The sequence below is a fragment of the Trichoderma camerunense genome (assembly GCF_050948025.1).
Source record: "Trichoderma camerunense strain CBS 138272 chromosome Unknown V8C40scaffold_1, whole genome shotgun sequence".
Classification (NCBI taxonomy): domain Eukaryota; kingdom Fungi; phylum Ascomycota; class Sordariomycetes; order Hypocreales; family Hypocreaceae; genus Trichoderma; species Trichoderma camerunense.
In genome coordinates, this window is record NW_028145369.1 from 3640108 (window position 1) to 3653235 (window position 13128).

Sequence of the window (13128 nt, forward strand, 5' to 3'; positions counted from 1 at the left end):
TCACAGAAGCAATTTACAGGGAGCACGCACGTGTTGCTCGGCAATTAAATGGGATATTGCAGTATTGTTAGGTCATGACAACGGGAAACCGTTTCTTCCAGAAGGTCGCTAGGAGGAAAGTGGGAAAGGGGGGTGGCAGGGCCAAAGAGACAGAGAATGAGTGAGTGAGTGAGTGAGATCTGTGAATCTTCTTTGAGAAGCACGGTTGCGAAGAGTGTTTGATCGACATGGGCGAGCTACGCTGGTGTGTCTCTGATACTCGACACGAACCCGCAGAACATCATGATCACACACAGACATACATGCATACGAGAAACGTCAACGAGTAGGAACTGATTTACTGATTACATGTACAATAGTGCCAACGGCCAGCCTGTCTTTCTCCTCAAGGTGCATGTCGAGTATGGCAAAGCTGCATCCTTCGACACTGGCGTTTGGCGATGCTGTGGCTGCCGTATGAGCTGGCCAGCTGCCTCTCCCCCCCCCTTTACTTGTGGGTTAAAATCTGTCCGGGCACACGACAGACACCTCCCAACGTCTATCTCGACCAGAAAGAGGCGCATGATGCCGGCCTGAGCTACACCAGACCGACCAAAGCAAGGCACGCCAACGCGCCAGCGGCTTGACGGGGGCGAGATCCCGGGCCCTGCAAGGGACAAGACGGTGAGTGAATCGAGGCGTTTCCAGAAAGGCAGCCCAGCGCGCACATGGCAGAGGGCGTGCAAGGCCACTGCCAGCCACAACCAGAAGTGAGTTGATCAAGGCTTGTAAGACAGGCAGAGACGATGATGCGTGCACACACACATGTACATGGCCAGTCTCAGATGCCGCACATAGTTGAGCTGTACAAACCACAGGGATTGGCAGCGGTGAATAACACATAACACACTCGCTCCACCAAAGTTTCATCCTGCACTATGCATAAAATTCAAGTGTTTCTGATCAAACAGCCGAGCGGTATCTATTGCCGGCATCTCTCTTTCAGCTGTGTGGCGATACCCCCCTTTCCCCTTTCTGTTTGGATCCGATCTGGACAGAGTGACGCTTACACGGCCATCGCCGTTGGGGACCCTCGTCTCTTCAAGTTAATTAATTAAAATCTGCCTGCTAACCGGTTTCAAAGCGCCTCGGAACGGCCGAGTATGTTGCGCTGCTTAGCGAATAAATCTTCAGCTTGCGTCTGATCAGAACCTGGTCAAAGCCTCAACTCACTTCCCCCACCCCCCCTTTGCCGCCAAACATTCTCCAGCATCTTTCGAGATACCCGCCCCCAAAGAGAGATAAGTCCTTGTCCTCAAAAAGACGGAATTAATTCTCCTTAGGCAGCCGCCCTTTCTCCCCACTGTTGAAAGCGGGCACGGTCCTTTGCAGCGCTGTAGTCCCGTCATGTTCCTGCATTCAACCGATGGTGTTACTGAGGAGTGCTTAGCGATTGGATGTGATCGAGCAGGGTGTGCAAGGGAGTGTGTCCAATCCCTGGTACTGAAATGGCGTAGTCAGCCAATGAGCAAACAAACACTCGCAAGGCTGCAAATTCCAGTAGATGATCTGAGCGCCATCCAGGTTTAGAGCAAAATATGGGCAAAATAGGCCCTGATTCGAGAATGTTAACCGTGTTCTGCGACAGGGATATCACCAACCTTGTGATGAGGCTAAAGGATTCAAAGGGCATGTTTCAGCACATGGGGTGGGTTGTTCAAAGGTGTAGGTGTGTCCAAGGACATGTATTTTTGGCATCTTCTGTTCTCAAGTCAGCTAGACGTTAGGTATGTATGCTCGTACGAGGCCAAAAGAGCTAAAGGAGGGAAAATCTGGGTGCTCAACAGCCTCAATGACAAGCTTCGTCTTGCTGTGACAGTCGCACAAACGCACCACGACCGGTTTCATTCCCTGGCAGCTCTATTTCGCATTGTGGTTACTGGTCACTGCTCCCAATGCTATTCTTACTCTCTGTTTCGGCACAATAGCAAGGGAAACAAGGGCCAAGTCGGCGCAACGGCGCACCATCTTGTGATTTGATTTGAAAAGAGTCAGGTATACATACGTATACCCGTGGCACCCACGGTAGCAGCAATGGCTGCATGTCCATTATGCATGTCTGTTTTCTTAGCCCAATGATTTCAAGCGTCACCGGCCATTGTAAACTGGGGGTCGGGATGAAGCAGAACCAATCAAACGGGGGGCAAACGAGGCGGTGACGGAGTTCTCGAGACTTTCCCAGATGCATGTCTCGCCTTTTGGACAGTTGCTTGCTTGATTGATTGCTTGCTTGTATAAAAAGTGGCCACAGCGGCTGCTGTCGCTTACACGGCGAGCCCGGAATTCAAGGGCCATGTCGATCCAAAGCCCGAGTTTAGCTTCAAGAGGTGGCTGGTTTAGGATCTAAACAGCAAGCGACGGTGTGAGCCATATGGATGGGGGCCGTGGCTACTTCGTCGTGACACTCACCGAGACGATTTACATCGGAGATGGGAGTCGTACCAAGCGGGTCCCTTGCAGCCCGTAAAATGATGCGGAGGAGACATGGAGTACAGAGCCCATGGCATAATCACGGGCACGCCGTTTTGTTCCATCTAACAGGTTTCGATTCGAACTCGATCCCGCCGAATTCACGGGCGTAAATCAGCGCTGAGGGAGGGTGAGGGGGGGGGGGAGCCAGTGACGAGATGGAAAACATGAACAGACTCGTATAAGCGTAACGGCGTAACGGCGGCTCGGCAAATGGCGGTAACGATAAATGAAAAGAGAGCCTCTAGAAGCATCCACGGGACGAAATTGCTGTAGATTAACTTATGGGGCTCCTCACGGCTATCTGAGATATTAGCCCCCGTGAGTTTCTGCGGGGGACCTGTCATGTTTGACAGCATCTTGCGGCGAGTGGATGGGATGCCGGTAGCCATTGGGCTGCTGTTTACCAACGTCACTCTTTGTGGATAGGATAGCTTTGGATTGTGAGAATTTCTAGAGACGGAGAGCAGCGAGGGTAGCAGGTTAGCAGCAGGGGCGTCGGATGCTTCAAGGGCCCTGGCATCATGTAGTCTGCCTCGGAACTGAAATGCAAAGCATGGAGTTTCATCACGCACCCTTTGTAAAATGAGAATGACAATGTACACCTCTACTCTTGCAATCGGCGGTCTGAGATGTTGCTACGTGGATCCAAGCCTGTTTGGAAAACTCCAAGCCTTGCGGAGGGTGCTTTGACGCGACGCTGCTGCCTTGACTCTTGACTCGCAGCAAACGCAGGGACTCTCAGGTTTGTACTTGAGATTATTCTAGTTTGAAGTAGACCGTATCCCTCGAAACCCAAGATATTATGAGACAAACAATAGCAACGGTCTACCTGACGAGGGCCAGTTGACGATAGAAAGTGTGCGTTTAACGATGTATCGGTATGCAGAAAGGGCAAACATACATGTAGCTGAAGGGAATCTAGAGGCGAATTTTGAGGCCCTTCTACATAGTCGATGAACCATGTCCAACAAGTTATTACTATTTTCTCAGTCATATCCAATCTTTGCCTATAATCGCACCGAAGAGTCTCGACCATAGACACCCACACCAATTTCTAATCGATCACTGCATTACTCAATAATTAAACACATTGTGTTAGTATCCAAACCTCGCAATTAAACAAGCCTTCTGGATATGCATTTTATTTAGGGTAGGTTCTCATCATAGCTAGTAAATAGCTGCACCCTCTGTTGCAGAGTTCAAGCCAAAATTGGGAGACTGTCCGCAAGAAATTAATGTCATAATGACTATCCGTGGACATAGATGATTTTGTAGAATAGCTACACCACTACCTACTACAACACATTGCTATTTGCTGTGAACATTGAAGCTATTCTGCAGTCGTGATTCAAAACCGCATGCACTAAGACCAACACGGCAAAAAATGCAAAGGACTGTTGGGTGCAGTCTTTTACGAATCAATCAAGTTTCAGAGACATTATCACACGTGTCAAATTAGTCAGCAGTCAAATTCAGGAATAATTATGTTTTTGGTGCCGCTTGAAGCTCCTACAGGGCAGCGTTTGCTTGTTCTTGGCCGCCGCCATCACCAGCCTTGGCGTCGTGTGGGCAGTCCTTTACTGTCAACCATCACTCAAACCTTTTTTTCAGTTTGTCTATCATTTTTGTATTTATTACACTCTTTTCAGATCCCTTAGCCCATTCATTCGTTTCTTCACAATGCCTACACGACGAGCTGTGGCGCAGCGAGATCAGAATCGCGAACGAGATGATGCTTCTAACCAGCCTCCAGACCAAGATTCTACTCAAAAGTCTTCAGAGAACATATTTTTATTCTGGCCCAACATCATTGGTGCGTCCATTTTCTCTATGTTACAACATATGTCCTGTTCACTACTAATCTGGCACCATGTCTAGGATATCTCCGAGTGATCTTGGCTATAGCCTCTCTTTACTACATGCCACTCCATCCACGCACCTGCTCTCTTCTCTACACGATATCATGTCTTCTCGACGCTCTTGATGGATATGCTGCGCGTATGCTGGATCAGGGAACGCAATTTGGCGCAGTTCTGGACATGGTCACAGACCGTTGCACTACGACGTGCCTGTTGGTTTTCTTAGCGGCGGCGATGCCTCGCTGGGCCATTGTTTTCCAGGGCCTGATTGTGTTGGATCTTGCAAGCCATTATATTCACATGTATGCGTCTCTTGTTGTTGGCGGTGCTGGAACGAGCCACAAAGACGTCGGCAATAGCCAACACTGGTTGATGAGGGTGTATTACACGAACAAGGTGCGAAACTACCATGTCCAAATCTATACACTAAACTCTGACCTATAATTCAGATTGTCTTATTTTCTCTCTGTGCTCTCAACGAGCTCTTCTTTATCGCCTGCTACCTTGTCTCCTTCTCTTCACCAGTTGACCCTCACTATCTGAACGCGGATATTGACGGAAGAGAGCATCTGCAGACAGGGACAGAGATCGACACCTCGCTATTAACCCAGATCTTTCCAAACCCGTATAGCTCTGCGGCGCTTGAGATGGCGCGGGCGAACAAAATGGACGGATACCTGCCGAGTATTATTGCCAAAATTTGCTTTCCATTCATGGCGCTGAAGCAAATAATTAATGCTATCCAGTTGATTCAAGCCAGCAAACGATTGGCAAGAGTAGATGTAGAGCGAAGGCGGAGAAGCAAGCAAACGTAGCAGTTCGGAACAGGGAATGATGCTTTCTACCAAAAGATATTGCATGATGAGCTACTTTGAACATATAAAATTTACATGTAAACGAGACAAAATTACGAATATCCAACTGCCACCAGTGGCACAGCCGGCACCATGGTTTTGAACCGTCGTAACAGTTCCTTGGGTGGCGTTCCAACCAGTGGAGCGGGTTTTCTCTCCTTCTTCTTCTCAGGTTCATCACCGTCCTTTTCATCTCCCGTCTTCGTCACTTCATCCTTCTTTACCTCGAATCCCAGCCTCTTTGCCCATATTTTCACGGCATCCTCAGGCGTCTTGCGGCCAATATCCTGCCACATATTCCGTACTTGCTCCCAGGATTCGCTCTGTTCCTTGGGCGACCAAGCCTTGTCTGAGTAGGGATTGTTGGGGAAGTACGAGTTGTGCTTCTTCTTGTCCCCGTCATCAAATACTTGCTTCATTCTGTCTTGCACAATGTTGAACGGATTAACCTTGTCATCGGCGAGGCCCGGACAAGGCGGCTTGATCGTCAGGCCCATGACGAGAGGGATGGTTGTGTTTTCACCATTGAGCAGCTGTTTGACGTGATTACCCGCAACACTTGGATCTTCGCTGCGGTTATCTGTTGAAGCCATCCATGTCAGCACTCGTGTTCTGTAACGTACTACAGAAAGACACTTACATATTCCCCAAATAGAACTCTGCACAGGTTTTACTATGGGCTCAATCCGCCACTCCATCGCTTGCCAGTCCTTCATAATGCTGAACCGATGGTCATCCAGCAGTTTTGGCGTGCTCGACTCGACCAAGATCGTAGCCTCAGAAGTCAGCGAATCGGTCAGCTGCATAGGCTTCCCGTAGACCTTTTGGTGCTCTGCTTTGATCTTGGCAGATGCACACTTGCGGTCTTTTCCATCGCGTATTTCAACGACGGATGCCTTGTTGATGGCAAACTGGAACGTGACCAAGAAGGAAAAAGAGCCACCGCGCACCAGCCAAGGATCGTCATCTTTGGCTGTCGTCCCTGGAGGCGCCGGTTCAAGACCAGACTCGCACGTTAGCAGGATGGCCGCATTATCTTGCTTCTTCTTCTTCTTGTCATCATCTTTGCCGTCGTCAACTAGCATCGATGGCGGCGATGACCCAGACGACTTGAGCACAACGTTCCAGAAACGCTCGAGAGTGACAGCCGGAGGTGGCTGTGGCGGAGCTCCAAAGTTCACGTCGAAACCAAACACCCAGAAGTCAACATGAACAACGCCGCCAAAAGGCGGACCGGACATGTCGAGCGTAGCGCTAACCTCGGCATTGATGCGTACCGTGACAATCCACAGATCCATGGTGAATCGTACTCCCACAGAGAGACGGCTTTGTAGCTGGAAATGGAAGGGCTCAAAGTTGATTAGGAAATCGACAAACGCGTCGAACCAGGCATAGAGAGCTCCGAGACTGAGTGCCGCGTGCAAACGGCCACCTCCCATGCATACCTTTGGTGTGATGGCAAAGTAAGCCTCGCCGGTCACACTGAGGCAAGAATCCAACGACCAACTGATTCCCAAACGCGGCGGCTTTGGATACTGTGTTGGCGGGCTAAATGCTTGGTGATATCCGCCCAGGGTGAGAACCCAATCTCCAGCTGCAATGTTGTCCTTTACATCGTCTTTGAACCATGCATACATGGCCAGTCCGCCGGTGAGATGACACTGCGGCGCCAGGACAAACGAACGCGGCGACAACTGTGCCTCGAGTTTGAAGACGCCCCGGTTCACATCGAATGTGCAGATGATGCCGAGCTCAACATGGGCAAACTTGACGGGCGACTCTAAAGCAGGGACATCACACGTAGCAACACCAAACAGGCCAAACTGCAAGCCAGCTCCAAACTGCACCACGATGACAATGTTCGCAGCCAGCATCTGGAACGCCGTGATACGAACTCCGGCAGCGGCCCAGTACAGCCCTTCGGCGGGACGGAACCAAATGCCTCGCATCAGGCGCTTCATCGTGTCGACGGGCGTTTCCTTCGTTCCCTCTCCACGCTCGGCAACAAAGGGAAACTCGACGACTTGCTCGACTGTGGGTAGTGCAATATCAGAGTTCATACCGAAACCACCGACTAGGCCGGCAAAGTCTGCGAATCCCACGGAAAATAGCGGTCCGTTGAGCTTGCAGAAGATGAATGCAAAGGTGAACTTGTTGCCCTCTTCTTCCTTCTCTTCCCCATCGTCTGTGAAGCGCATGTTTTGGCTAAAGGGAGATAGATTGATGACGGAAGACGAAGATGGCTTGGTAATGTCGTCCTTGCTAACGGTTGCATAGACACCCATGGCTTGGAACATCCATGGTTTGAAGCCGATGATCAGCCCCCCCGCGTACATGTCGACCTTGGGATCCGATGTGTCGTGCATGAAGCCACCCGCAACGGTCAGTGGTGGACGGTCAAGAGAGACGATGAGGCCCTGGAGACCGAATGTAATGTCCTCTAAGGCCGGCGGGTTCGAGAGGCTGGTTGTGCTGTTCAGGGGCACGCCGATGGTGAAGCCGAGCAGTGCAATGCCGATAGGACCCATCAACAGCGTGGCATCGAGAGTGATGCCCAGGACACCATCGCCGTTCTTGTCTGACTTGTACCAGAGACCAATATTCTCAACAGACAGCGGGCCAAGCGTCATCTTGTGCGGTGCTTTGGACCCCTTCTCGGACCCTGTTGGATCAGGTGGCCCAGCTTTGCCGTCTTTGGGTGCCATGAGCGCCCTGTTCTGTCCGTCGTAAGATCGTATACTTGACTTCTTGCCGCCAGACTTCTTATTCGGCTTGCCGAAAGCATAGTCGAGAATGACACTTGTCTTGCCGGCTGATGGACTCTTCACCACCACCACGAAGTGCGAGCCTGCAGAAACCACGGTTTCAGTGTCAGCTCCCTTTTCTTGTTTCCTTGGCTTATACAATAAGAATTCTTCTTCTGGGATCTGTGCTTTGGTTGTTAAACACTCCTTCAAGATTTCGAACTCGGCCTGCGATATGCCAGGGACAGCCGTATCGTTCTTTTCGTCCGGCTTGTAACTCGTATCTTGAACCCACATGAAGAACATCTGCTCAAAGGGGCTGTCGAGGGTGGTGTTGAAGATGGGCACGTCGACCGAAATCTTGCTGATGGCAGCTTTGATGAGACGCTTGACCAGCTTTCCCTCTGACCGGAACTGCACAAACCAGAGCGAAATGCTTCCAATGTTGATGAGGAGGGCAAACACAGTCATACTCTTGTGTTTTGCGCAGAGAACACGCAACGGCTTCTCCCCTCTCTTGCCACCCAATTTCGCACCTAGGATGGCAGAAGGTAGTCCGGCTATGTTCTTTGGATCTATAAGAGCATTGAGCACCTGCTCTATGGTACAGGCCGTTCCATCCTTGCTTTCGGCGGCAAGACTGCCCTCGAATAACCAATTATCAGATCCCGCGTTCTCATACGTGAGACCGAGCTTGAGAATCTCGCCGAGAGCCAGAACGCCAGTGAACTTGAAGTGCGTTCCAGCACCCCCTTTGGCATAGCTATACTCGAGCCCGGCGTATTCGATCTCAATCTTTCCGAGAAAGTCAATCACGTCGTTCTGGTCGCCGTTATGCCAGAACGACGCCAAGTGTCCGATGTTCAGATTCGAAACGTCGGCAGCCAGCTTCCAGTTGCCCTTGTCGTATGCAAGCATGCCGTGAAGGTTAGCAGCCTGCAGTTCCTGCAAGTCTGGGTCCTTGTCTGGATCAAGTTTCCCATTCTCGTATAGTTTAATGGCGACTGCAAGTCTCATACTGAAGCCTTTGTCGTCGGGGCTCTTGACTCCCCAGTTATACCCTGCGTCTAGTTGAAGGTCATCCAATGCAATAGGCGGCGGCTTAGACCTGTCTGCTGTATCCCGGTTTGGTGTTGGACAGCGGATGGCGCCGCTGAACCAGATCTTTTGTTGCGACAGCTCAATCTCGGCACGATAGATCTGTGTCGGAATACCAGCGGGCAGCTTGAACGGTTCACCGCTGGGAGATGCTAGAAGATTCTCAATATCCAAAGTACGCAGCTGGTTATCTGGGTCCGGATCTGTCAACGGGTCTAGCTCCATGTATGGTTCGTACTCGGGCAACGCTTTCCCATACACATCATAGGGAGTTTCAGGCACAGCACACCAAAGATTGCCCTTGAGGAACACGCCGAGTGACTTGGACCATCCAAACTTGAGCAGGAACAAGATGGGCTTCTTGGCGAGGGCGGCCGCGGAAGACTTTCCGATCTTGAGACAAGCCTCGAGTGTTATATCGACTGATTCAACTCCCTCTATGTTACCCTCCTTATTGAGGTTCAGCATAAGCTGCATTCGGCGTGGGAAAATGGTGTTTCTATCAACAGCACCCCCATCTTCAGACTTTGCCTTGTCTAGTATATCTGTTATCTCTAGCGATTTGAGCTTCAAGGTTGTACAGAGCCAGGCCACAATAGCGTCAAGAGCATCCTCACGCATGGTGTTAATCTCAGGTGCCGTTTTTGGTTTGCGTATTGTCAAGATCAATATCGCTGAAGATGTCTCCAAGGTCAGGGCCGCATCGAAGCCAAGGCCTGGGATGGAAAACTGCAAAAGAAAAGTAAGACTGCCCTCTGGCTCGATCCTATCGGCATCAGCTCCAAAGGCAAACTGTGCTTTCTTGCGAGCAACAACGGTGACGCTCTCGATTGTGATGCTTGGGAGACACTTGCCGAGCCATTTACTAAATTCAGAGTGGTCGGCTTGGAACCCAAGACGCAAGTGTGTCTGATAGTTGATGCTTGGACGGAACCAGAGGGCGTTGCGGAAATCTTTCGTTGTATTGAGGGTGAGCTCTATTGGTCCAAACATCTTGAGCACGGGATGGCCATCCAGAGTTGGATCGCTGGTAACCATTGCTGCCACTTTACCAAGCGTTGTCACAAGAGGTTTGTCTGTAGGTAATGCTTCCAGCCCGAAAACCAATGTACGACGCTTAACTAGCATGCTTTGCAGAGCCAGTTTGTCAACTTCGACATCGGAGAACGTCAACTCTGCACCTGCAGCAGTGCTCATGGTCAACGATCGACCTCCAAAAAGAAACGTGAGCTTGAATTCTAGTCCAGTGGAACTGTTGAGTGGCCAAACAGCTGGTGTCATCGAGAGGTTGAAGCCATCGGGTGTCCCCGGACTGTCATAGTTCCACTGAAAGAAGAGACGGAACCAGAGGAGCCATTCATCATCATCGGCAAGTAACGCTTCTTCATTGGCATTTGGTATGGATCTCAGGCTAAAAAGCCTATAATGTAGAGTGTCAACGAGGCCAAAATGATCATGTTCCCTTGGAAGCGGTATGACTGGCACACCCGCCGGAAATTTGGCCTTTTCAGAGATTAGTGACTCCGAAGCAATATAAACAGCTGGTGAAGCCGCAATATGGAGAGGAGCATGGCGACGCTCTACTACCAACGTCTTGGCTTCTCCATTCTTGGCCTCACCATCGATAGGGCTCCATGAATCGTCGTCGGACTCGAATTCGGATGAGTCCAGAAGACCGACATCAATCCAAGACCCCTGCCTCTCGTGGTTATTTCTCTTCGTGCTCTTGGTCGCCCTTTTGGGGAATTTGGGGTTTCCTTTGGACAAATCCCACGCACCAGGTCTGTCCTCGCCTGGATTTGCATAGAGACTGACTCTCCGCGGTTCTTCTTTGTTGGCAATGGCGAAAGCATGCAAGGTATTTACATGTGGCAGCTTCCAACTGAAGGATGGATTAGAAGATTGGTATAGCTTTTGGTTCAGGTACACAACCACAACCCGTCCATCAAAGCCAGAGTCATTTGGTGCTGAGATGATATTGATAGCCACAACCTTCTCCACGCCGAGTCGAGGGATCTTGATCGGCACATTTCCAATCAAGACAGTGTTGATGACCCATGTATCTTCTGGGCCATTGGGGAGCGAAGTGAGGTCCGCCATCATGCGGTAGGTCATATTACAGATTTCCTGTCGTTGTTCATTTTCGTCTGGCAATTTGCCGTGACAATTATTGTACTTGTTTCTCCATTCCGCAAACTCCTCCAAAGGTGACAGGGGGATTGCATCAAGCCCTCTCTCCTTACGCTCGGCGATGTACTCTTTGTTATATGCGTCTAACCACGGTCGTAGAGTTCCATGATCGTTGTACATCTCGCCGATACCCCATTTATGCGGATTATACATACCATACTCGTCCTTGAGGAGATATGAAGGTAGTTGGCACGGCAAAAATGGCCGCCAGCGTGGGTATTTATTTTCTGCTGCATCAATGGACTTTTGGAATCGAAACCATGACGCGAGAATCCAGATAATCTCCCACCCTGCATGATACAATCAGAAATCTGTCCTGAAACTCGGGTTTATGAGGACTGAGAAAACAAAGAGGGTAAGACATACTGGGGTGGCCGTACTGTAAGCCGGCAGAGACGACAATGTTGCGAGGGCTGAAGTCTACAATCATCTCTGGCGGGTTAGACGATCGTGAACCATGGTGGCTCAGCTTCATTGATGTCACTTGACGGTCGTGGACCGCCCCATCAGGCGTTTTATATTTCGTCCATTCCGCTATGTTTTTCTCCAGGCTGTCATGCGCGTCTCCCGCAAAGTAGTGGGAAATGTGCCCATCGCCCCAAATAACCAAGAGCACAATGCTTGACTTGTTCTGCGGCGTGTGCAACGCGTTGGCGCCGTTATACAAGGTTCGTTGGGACACGGCCACGCAGTAGAGGCCTGGAAACTTGGCATATTGTCGAGTACCGGGTTGCCTTGGTGGATTTTCTGCCAACAGCCCGTTCAGCGTGTTCATCTGTGGCCATTTCTGTTGCCAACCGTTGTCATCGTCCCAACTCATGAAGAAATTGCGTCCCAAGAGTGCCTGGTAGTCCCATCTCGCCCTGAGGGTACCGACCGCGTCTCTGGTTTGACCATTGTTGTCTTGGACTGTAATGGTAAGATTGTTTTCGTTGTCAATTACCATGTTATCCTTGTTTATCTTCCAAGGTGCATAAAACCACGACAGGGGCTTCCAGGTGTCCTCATCGTAAAATACTCGGTTGAGTATCAAATGGTTATTATTACCAAGGTTATTGTTGGCAGCGTCCCTAGCCAACTTGAAGAGATATGCAATGACACCCTCATAGTGATCTCCGTCCCAATGGGTGATGACAAACCCGTCAAAATACAACCAACGGTAGGCTCCTTGATTAGGGTTGTCTTTAAGACTCGGTCGTTGGCAGACATAATTAAGTTCGATCTGTTGAATTGTGTTCTCAAGTGCTGCTTGGACCGCATTGCCTGGAGCGCGGCCACCATCAATCATCCATGCTTGCTCAACGAACCGTCTTCCGTCTCCAAAAACCGGCTGTGAGGTGAGCAGATGAATCGCTGCATCGCCAGCACCGACGTTGATGTGAAACGACTCCACTCGGTAATGGGCCATCTGAATGTCGTTTTGGGGGAGCTTGTGGTGTGCTGAGAAGAACTGGCACCATTGAGCATCTTTGGGAGTTCTCTCTAGATGGTTGATGTCCAGATCCTAAACATTTGATAGAACCGAACAGACCTTTCATTCGCACCCCGAGATTGTTATTTACACTCCTCTTCGCCCCCCGCCTCCCAAACACCACCTCCATTGTCCAGTTTCCTTGGAACCCCTGCCATGTACCAGGAAGTACTGTTCGTGATGGGCGGCTAGCTAGGTGGAGAGACGCAGAGCTGAAATCAGCAACTATCGAGCAGGGGCTCATCTCAGCTGGAGCTAGCGATTCTCCTAGCCTCCTCTCAGGCTTGTAGAGCGGACATGGACAACTTGTCAGAACTCAATTCTAACACTTGCCATGCGACATGATAGCTACGAAGGGAGTATGGAGATATTCCCTAGCAAAAGTTCTCTTTTGGTGAAAA

The 13128-nt window shown here is 50.3% G+C and overlaps 2 protein-coding genes across 2 annotated transcripts; one reads left to right on the top strand and one right to left on the bottom strand.

The window, feature by feature from the left end:
• The first annotated feature begins 4040 nt into the window (after nucleotides 1–4040).
• Nucleotides 4041–5386, top strand: V8C40DRAFT_231698 (CDP-alcohol phosphatidyltransferase family protein). The gene is made up of 3 exons (XM_083212982.1): nucleotides 4041–4324; nucleotides 4390–4766; nucleotides 4820–5386. Exons 1-3 carry the CDS (start codon nucleotides 4192–4194, stop codon nucleotides 5183–5185), a joined length of 876 nt encoding a protein of 291 aa, XP_083079824.1. The 5' UTR covers nucleotides 4041–4191; the 3' UTR covers nucleotides 5186–5386.
• On the bottom strand, nucleotides 5278–12664 carry V8C40DRAFT_279682 (uncharacterized protein; the record flags this gene model as incomplete). Its single annotated transcript, XM_083221273.1, has 3 exons — nucleotides 5278–5804; nucleotides 5865–11546; nucleotides 11623–12664. The coding sequence occupies 3 exons, from the start codon at nucleotides 12662–12664 to the stop codon at nucleotides 5278–5280; spliced, it is 7251 nt and encodes a 2416-aa protein (XP_083079825.1).
• Nucleotides 12665–13128: the final 464 nt, after the last annotated feature.